The 9,229-nt window shown below is 36.4% G+C and overlaps 2 protein-coding genes across 3 annotated transcripts in view; one reads left to right on the forward strand and one right to left on the reverse strand.

Moving 5' to 3' along the window:
* enpep (glutamyl aminopeptidase) overlaps positions 1-9,229 on the forward strand; it is a 61,193-nt gene that overhangs the window by 24,200 nt on the left and 27,764 nt on the right. The window lies entirely within an intron of this gene.
* On the reverse strand, positions 725-7,987 carry dapp1 (dual adaptor of phosphotyrosine and 3-phosphoinositides). Its single transcript, XM_056269058.1, has 9 exons — positions 7,902-7,987; positions 6,812-6,934; positions 4,275-4,408; positions 4,052-4,182; positions 3,186-3,233; positions 2,952-3,014; positions 2,779-2,864; positions 1,180-1,267; positions 725-988 (listed from the first exon to the last, which is right to left on the reverse strand). Exons 1-9 carry the CDS (start codon positions 7,958-7,960, stop codon positions 965-967), a joined length of 756 nt encoding a protein of 251 aa, XP_056125033.1. The 5' UTR covers positions 7,961-7,987; the 3' UTR covers positions 725-964.

Consider the following 9,229-nt stretch of genomic DNA (forward strand, 5'->3'; position numbering starts at 1 on the left):
ATCAGTAATACCCTCTTTTGATTTTTAAAAAAAGCTTTTACTAGTCTTGAAAAAAGCAGTTGCTAACAAATGGTTGAGTGGGACTACAGATTGTTGAGGACATTAAACATCATGAATTCAGAGTAGTATATGCGCACATCCAAACATCACTTCAGCAGGTGCTCAATCAAAAGAAAACTGAGCTGAAATGCAAAAGAACTGGCGCACTATTTCTGTCCCAAAGAAGTTTAATAAATTGCAACGTTTCGACCACAAACGATGGTCTCGCACTGAATAGGAAAACTCATATTTACTAGTTTGCTTTCATAGCCTTGTTGCATTTTAAATCGTCAACTATTCTAACTCAAACTTAGTGATGGTGATGTTGAATTTGTAGTTAAGATATAGCCTGCTTTTAGCAATAAACCAAAAGTCAATGTAAAATCCTATTGGGGTTTTGTGGAGGGAATAAGGGTGACGCTAACATCCAGGTTAGCCTACAACATACATCACTGGAGCTCTCGATTCTGGAAATAAAGTATCTTACATCCAAAGGTCTTTCAATGCACAAACTTCATTACATTTTACATGTTTACTTCTTCATAGTCACAGCCATGCATATAAGGGGGTATTGTACATGTCTGGGAGCAGACACACCGTTTTAAGGAACATTCAGCAAGTATAGCTTGGCTTGGAGAAGAATAAGAAAACCTGAAAGTTCCACACAGAACACAATATAAAAAATAAAAAAACATTGGTAATGCACCACCTCCAGACTCTTTTTAAAACATGATAGCATTGTCCCTTGGGACTTCGCTTGATCTAGATGGAAAATCTTGCATGTGTGATTCAGTGGCCAGATTATATCTTCATGCGATATCTACCATAATGCCAAATCAGATGAAGCTAATGAATCCTGTGTAATTACTAACATAAAACTGGACACAGCTCACATCGCTCCAGTGCTACTTCTCCATGTTGAACATCATCGACCTTTCTTTACCTGTGACTAGAAATGCAGGGTAGTCATCATTAGAGATAAGGACAACAAAAAGACAAATACATCTATGATTAGACTGGTCTGGTTAATTTCCACTGGAACAAAGAAATAATTGACTATTTATACTGTTAAACCATTACGTACAATTGATTATTCATAGTGACTGTTCTTTCATGGTTAATATTTTAGCTTCTGCTTACCAGTTTCCATCGTAGTAACTTAATCCATTCGTCTGCTTCAGCACCGGATTTTGCACACAAATAAAACGTCCTCTCGGGGAACACCAGACTATAGGAAAGAGAGAGAAAAATGAAAGTAGAAGAATATTAATAAAGAGTTGCATAGTGAAGTAAAAGACTGAAATTGAGCATACATCGGAAAATATGTGGGCAGGAGGAAGTCCATGTATAGGAGTGTCTGACTGCACTTCCTCATTACTGAGCTTCACTTACATGAAGGAAAATATTATATGCAATAGATATTGAACGCACAATTTTTGGATTTTGATATGAAATTGTAATTACCTTTTAACCTATCGTTATATCTTAGTCTGTACACAGACAGTGTGAGTTTTGTCATGCAGATTCTCTCTAATGCTGATTTAGTGAGCGCAGGAACTGTAATACTGCAGATATACTAGCTCATTTTCAGTTGTCAAAAATAGCCAGAAATGTTATGGTTGGCCAATTGCAGAAGTTTCAGATGTAAAAACAAACAGGACATCTAGTCTAGCACAGTAGAAAAAGCCTTATTTTTTCTTCAGAAACTTTGCTTTTGTAAGAAAATGAACAGTCTACCATTAGCATCAACATTTTGGGCATCTCTCTTTATTTCCCTGAAGCCTTTATGGTTAAACTAACACTTTTTTTTTATCAAGTCATATTTTTTCACCTTTATTTTTTTTATAGCGCTTTATACAAGATTGTTTCATTTAATTTATTATACAGGAAAGGTTAAAAGTAACATTAAGGTACGATTTAAACGGGCCTGACTCAGTTTAAAAACTGGTTTCCAGCAGGTTCCTGTTCTGCAGACCATAAAACACAATTTACGACACAATTTACAGGACATTATCATGGGCTTGACAGATAAAAATGACTAAAAACAACAATACAAACAGTGCAAACAGGACTCAGACAATAAATAAACAATCAGTGAGTACAAGTGTAACTATTTAGAAGAAACAGTTTGTATGCCTTTTTGAAATATGTGATGGATGGTATTTTTCTGATGTGATGGGGAATATCAGCTGGTGGTTTCAAAGCAGTTTCACAATAATAAACAGGAAAGTAACAGAATTATGATGCATACTTTATCAAATAAGTGATTCAAATTCTGCTGTAAAGCAGATGTAACAAGGTAATAATGACATTATTCAGCTCAGTTCAGTTCAATAACTGTGTAAAGATCATTCATTAATTGTAGCCGCCCTTGTCACATAAACTCATGGCTGTGCACCATTCAGACTTGAACCGAGAAAGCCTTTTAAATTACAAATCCTTAATTTGAATGAATGTAGAATGTAGCAGGATGTAGAACTGTAATTCATTTTTTCTGTAAGTGAATTCAAACTTCAAGAAAACATATGTGCATATCCCTTTTTATAAATGTTTATAAATGAGTTTTGGATTCTATTAACTTTTTTTTTTTTTCAGAATATGTCACCAAATGGTATCAAATGATATATTCTCTACTAAACAAAAGGGAAGCCAATATTTTCTGAATTTTGCCTATCCCTGACACCCAAGAGAGAAAAAAAAAGGAAATCAGATAGTGCAGTCATATCATAAATTTCTCACCAGAAGCAGTTGACCCTCTCCTGACTGTAATCAAACTGTACAGCCGAGCACTCCGTCAGATTCAGGGTTCGTATCGGCTCTACAAACTGAGGGGACAGTTTTATGAGAGATAAATAATCAACTTTAATGGTTATCTAATTCTAAATCTTATTGAACAAAATACATGAACCTACCATTTTGTCCTTGAAATATTTGAGTTCATATCTATTCAGTGTGAACCATCTCTGTTTCCAGTTCTGCCCAGAAAATAAATAAAGAAGAATCCCATCAGCCAAAAGAACTAGGTCTAGGTTTTCTCTAGAACCAGTTTAACCCATTCACAATTGACCCGATTAGTTTTACTGTAAACATTGGTTTAAGTTTTTAACATGAAGTGTGTGTGTATATAGTAAATTGTGTAACCATACCTTGATAAGCGATCCTTGTTTAACCAGATAACCCTCTTTTGTGCCAAGCTGTTAACAACATGAAAAGACTTTCAATGATTCAGAAGCACAGACAATACAATTAAGACACAGATAAATTCCACTCACTGCATGTATGTATGGATTTTTAATTCTAAATGCTAACAGCCATTTAACTCTTTTAAAGTGCCCCTATTATGCTGTTTTAAATGATCCTAATTTTGTTTTGGATGTCTCCTACAATAGGCTGACATGCATCCAAGGTCAAAATCACCTTTAATTTCCTGATAATATACATTGCAGTATCACCTCTTTCTCACAGTGCCTGAAACGGTTCCATAAAGGATTCGGTCTCTCTAAACCCCGCCTTTCTAACAGCCTACTCTGCTCTGATTGGTCCAGTTGTCCATTCTGTTGAGAAACACCATTACCATATCTGAATTTCATCTCCGGTGGCTTCCCTTAGCACTTTTAAACACAGTGATATAAACAGTAACTGGAGGGGTTACGTTGGTGCTGTGACCCAGATGGGAGTGAGGTTTAGGAGGCTGAGTGTAAAGGAGGCCAGCTAGTGAGAGCTGTGCAGGTAAACTTCACTCCCTTGATCTCAAGAGGCGTACTAGAGACTGAGGTGTTTAGCATCCTTGTTAACGTCGCCACCTACCATGCCGGAGATGCTGGTTCGAGTCCAGCTCGGAGTGGGGTGAGAAGGACCAGAGGGATTACACATGCAAAGTGGATTTGCTTTCGCAGTGCAGAAAACATCATCTTCTCATCATGTCGCCAACACGAACCAAACAGCATAATAGGGGCACTTTAGATGCAATACATGTGTGCATGTGTGTCTGTATAATGTCATTTTGACTTACTGCTGGAGCATTAGGCACCAGGTCATTTTCATGCCGGCCTGTCTGCATGGCCGTATGCACACACACCGTCTCATAAATAGATGGCTCTTCCACCTGCCGTGGGTACGGGAACCGTAGCACTATCAGGTTTCCTTGGTTACAAGAGTGAAACAGGAAACAGGGTGACTGTGCCACAGAAGTGCTGAAAAGTTTGTGAACTGTAAATTAAAGGCAAACAGCTAACCTGTCTCGCTGCCTAGCAGAGGCTGATTGGCAAAGTGACTGCAAAAATCCTGAAGGGAAGGGAATTCATTGAAGCCAAAGGAATATCTGCCAAACTGCCGCCGGACATGAAAGTGTTTCACTGAATCCTTTGCTCTAAAGAAGTGTTGATGGAAAAGAGAGTGAGTAAATGCTGCCATACTGTCATTGAATTCTCAATATTACTTGATTTTAACTTGTTTATGGGGTATAAAAGCAATTTCACACCTAGTCACACTGAAATAGGCTGAGTATTATTTCTACAAAGTCACACACTATAAACGAAGAGTCAGTTAACCTCAGAATTAAACGCATTTATACATATCAGTCTGTCACAGTGATGTGAGCAGGGTACTGCCTCGTGGCTTGTGTGAATACGTTTTTTATTTATATTATTCAAATGAGAGTAAGCACCTTTATTTTGCAAGACACAAGACTACGGTGGTTCACAACTGACACTTTGAAAAAAAGAAAAAGGAACTGAAAAACTTTAAGTAAACTGAATACCCACAGAAAATAAGAGAAATGGAAAAATAAGGGGACTAGCAAAAAGTCATGTTGGGTCATCATTTGACTTTTTAAATTGTTTGAGTAATAAAAGGGCAGAGGATTGCAACTCATTTTAGAAAAGGTGAGTGTCTACTGCTGCACAGAACGAAGGTCAGATACGTTTATTTGAGATTATATTATACCTTATTATTTAAAAGTGTAGTGTCAGTAAGATTCTTAAAGCTCCAGTCCCAGGGTTCTACGCTATGGTTTTTCCCAAGGAGCACATGTGCTAAAAAGTAGGAGCACACAAAGAAATTTGAGCGCAGTGAAAATTTTTCAAGTAACAGAGTTTAACAAACTATTTATTAAATACACTACGTGTGTGCTCCTTCTCTTTGTGTTCAACTATGGTGTGAAACCGTCGATTTGATGCAGAAGTATAAATCACACTTTACAATCACTTTATAAAACAGAACAAGGGGGCCGTGTTGCTCTCAGGAGGAGGCTGGAGCACATTGGCACACCTGTGCACTGGACATCTGCATCTTTCCACTGCAGAGGCTCTTTCCACAACATGGAGGAGAAACTAGTTTAAATGAGTGTATTAGTATTTACTAGTATTAGTATCTACTGTAGATTTAGTCGACTAAAATCTTATTGTATTTCGTCGACTAAAACTAAAACAATTCAGATGACTAAAATATAATGGGTTTAGTTCAATTGTAATGCATTAATTTAGAATTTATCTAAAATGTCCAAACCCATAATTATACTTCCGGAGAAAACATCTATTAACCAGTTAATATGAATGATTTTAAAGTTTGAACATGCAATACAGATACAGATTTAACTACTGTGACTTAAAAATAACTTAAAATGAAATAAAACCACTTTTCCTAAAGTAGAATAGTCTTCTTTTCAATGAATGATATATGCATTCTTTACAACTTGCATACATCATTCTTTATTCTTTCAAGCAGCAGACATATTTATTTGTATGAATTAAATATAATGAATCCTTATTAAAGCTATTAACGAGCAGTGAATGCTATTTTCTTTTTCTTTTGTTTCTTGATGATACAGACCACATTAGGTTTATTACCCACTGTCACTTTAAGACATCGGATCATGTCCAATGACATGCGGATCCAATTGCACTGATGCACATCCGATACACTCAAAACTGTTTAAGACATAACCAACATAGTTTACCTGAATACTCTCCAAAACGGACATTTCGACATCATTTTGTGTATTTGTCCATTCAGACTCGAAAGAGCGCTTAATTAAGTCCTCGCACGCTTTATATGTGTCTATCTGTCGGGTTGGGTGTGCACGCACAGAAAACCGAATAGAGCTCTTTTTTTTGCGTCGTCACTCTTATTCAGATCTATATGTCTGCTCTACTAATTCTCCCAGACGTTTACATTTGTTAACGTTTTATGAGATGCAGCGCATGCCAACCCGTGTGCCGCTGGGTAGATCAGCACGTTACAGTACAAATGTGCGCATCTACCACAAACGCAGGACATCAGTATTCTGACTGGATCACTTCCCAAATCGTCAGTATCTAAGATTTATCTAGTTTTTATTCGTTGACGAAAATGTCGCACAGCCGCACATTCTCCTCAAAACACTGGAATCATCCGCGCTGTGCCGAGGCACAACCCACATAAAGTTGAGAATTTCACAAATAACTGCAATTGCAGATTTTGAACAGAGATGGCGACAAACAGAAAAAACTACGGACTGCAGCTTTAAAGAAATTAGTACTTTTATTCAGCAAGGTGGTTCTATTTCTATTTTAAATAAATGCTGTTTCAATTGCTTTCAATTGATCAAAGAATCCTCAAAAAAACATCAAAATTATTAAGCAGCACTTACACACAATCGAGGTTCATTTTAGGTAGCTTTTAGATTTCCCTATAAATTGGAGTTAGCACACAAGGAAAATATCCAACTTGCATAATCTGCAGTATGTCGACTGCAAGTACCTCAGAATTTTTGTCCCAAATGGATATTTCTTACCGGACAGACAAAGCAAAGCAGTCAGGACCCTTGTTGCTGTTTCGGAGTAAAAAATTCCCATCTACCCCATTCGAAAGGAGAAGGGCTTCAGCTGCATGCCGGGACAAATCATAATGATACCAGCTACAGAGAGAAACAAATTGGGGCACTTAAACACAAAGCCATGTTGTATGGTGATGTCGAATATCAACTGTGAACATCCACTGACATATTTGCTATTGTTCCAGATGTGCTGGTTCTGAAACTTTTGCATAAAAATATAAAAATGTAGGGACGGGTTGATTTGAATCTAATGAGCCATTAGATTAAATTACAATTAGCAATTTAATGATAGTTAATTAAATGACTTGACTAAAATTGTAATTAGAATTGGTGGTGAATGTGTTTCTTGTCATAAAAATAATGTCCCAAAGCAAATATTAATAATAATGAATAAAAAAATAAATAAACTTAATGGTCCTAAAATAGGGGTTAAATATAAAAATGACATGTTGGCCTTTGTGGGATTTGAAAAAAGCCTTTGATTAATCATGTGAAATTAAAATGTACACTGAATAAAATTTACATTTGTTTTGCTATATTGTCGTTAACAAGAAAAAAACTTCATAAAAATAGGTCAAATTATATAACAGACAGTCAATGAGGTAATAGGTTTCTGCTACCTTTTCATACACTAAAGAAGTAAAATTAGAGAAGTATTTCCTCGTTCATTCGCTAACGCAGCTTAACTTACCTCGACAACAAACAGTTGTACAAATCAAATAAACAACGTACAATAGTTTGCTGGTTTACGTTATATACTTGTTTTTATTGCTCTTCCCTTTTTTATTTTTTATTCTCACATTTGAGCATAACCCGAAAAACTGTGAAACTTTCACAGAAACAAGTTTAGCTGAAGGATCTGAGGATCAAATACGTACAACCGTCATTAAGGGGAGTTAAAATAACGAAGTGCATGTTACTGCGCATAACTGATCTCAATCGTGTACTGCTACACTGCTTACTATCATAGAGTTATTTCATGAGTGGTGTATTCGTTTAGAAAAGTCCACGTAACGTTAGATCATAAAACAGAGTAGTTTGAGCTCACCTAACTGACTCCAGCTCGTCGAGTTCTTCCCCGCTGCTCCGTGTTGAACTGACACTCATGGTCTGATGATGATCTGCTGTGAGTGTGACTGAAGCAGATTTTCAGTGTGGTCGCTGTCAGTCAGTCAGTCATTGAGACTCAGTCATTTACTAAATAATCTCAGTTCAACTCGAAGTAACAGTTTCTCACGTAGAGCTGCTCTTGCGCTAGAATCGAAAGCCACAGACGCAGGGAAGTCGTCGCCGAGTAGATCCGCCCACCAATTAAATCAATGCCAAAATGTAGAACCATGTGCTAGTGTGCACTTGTTCTCATATTCGACTGGCCACATTTCTACCATGTAGACGCGAGCGACGAGGCAAAACTTATAGCGACAAAACTCCCTCGACAATTAATATAATTAAATTAGGTAGGGTGAATGCAGGTAAAGTGGGCCGTTTATAGTAGGCTACTGTGATCAATGGGTTTACACATCCAGAGCACGACACTGGTCTCTAATAGAGACACTATTTCATTAAATTATGAAATAGTTTATGCAATATGACATTTTATCGTACCATTTATACGCCAAAAATTGTTTTTGCGTGCCTATGATACGCACATTATGGCGTGTAATACACACGCACTCCACACCCCTAATCCTACCCAAGGGGTTTACAGTGAGTATCATTTATAAATGGTAGGCTACGAGAAATTAAATTCGTGCTGTAGAATATAGATACGCACTTTCATGAAATCGTGTTGGCCCAGCCCACACCTCAAAGGAGGACACATTGATGGTTAAAGGTAGAAAACCCTCTGACATAAGATTTTATTTTCGAAATGATGGTCGCACTTGCTCACTAATTGTAAACAAATATTATTGTGACAGTTCCTGTTTCGTTTGTTACTACAGTTAACAGGAAATGAAATGCAGGAGAATAAAGTGTTTACATTTTTTTTTTTTCTTGTAAGGTGTTTAAATATTGGTGGCCTACTTTGGCTAAATGTGTTAGATAAAGTGGGATTCAGGATTCATTCACCTTTAACCTTTAGTAATTATATTCAAATTCATTGAATAAATTGACATTTATTGATTACTTTATAGTTGAAATGTATAATCTACTTTTTTTAAACAGATGCTCTATTTTTTTTTACTCTTTTACAATTCTTAATTCATAATATTATGAATAATATGTAAGGATTATTCAATTCAATTTGATGGAAATCTTGGAAAAAAGTGCAGGAGAACAAAAAAATCTTAAACAAACAAACAAAAAAAAACAGTACTTCACACTATTTCTGCTATCTGATTTCATCTTTAAAGATATGTTTTGTCTTGTCATGAG

Source organism: Rhinichthys klamathensis, unplaced genomic scaffold (genome assembly GCF_029890125.1).
Source record: "Rhinichthys klamathensis goyatoka isolate OS25496 unplaced genomic scaffold, OSU_Roscu_1.1 h1tg000280l_1, whole genome shotgun sequence".
Taxonomy (NCBI): Eukaryota; Metazoa; Chordata; class Actinopteri; order Cypriniformes; family Leuciscidae; genus Rhinichthys; species Rhinichthys klamathensis.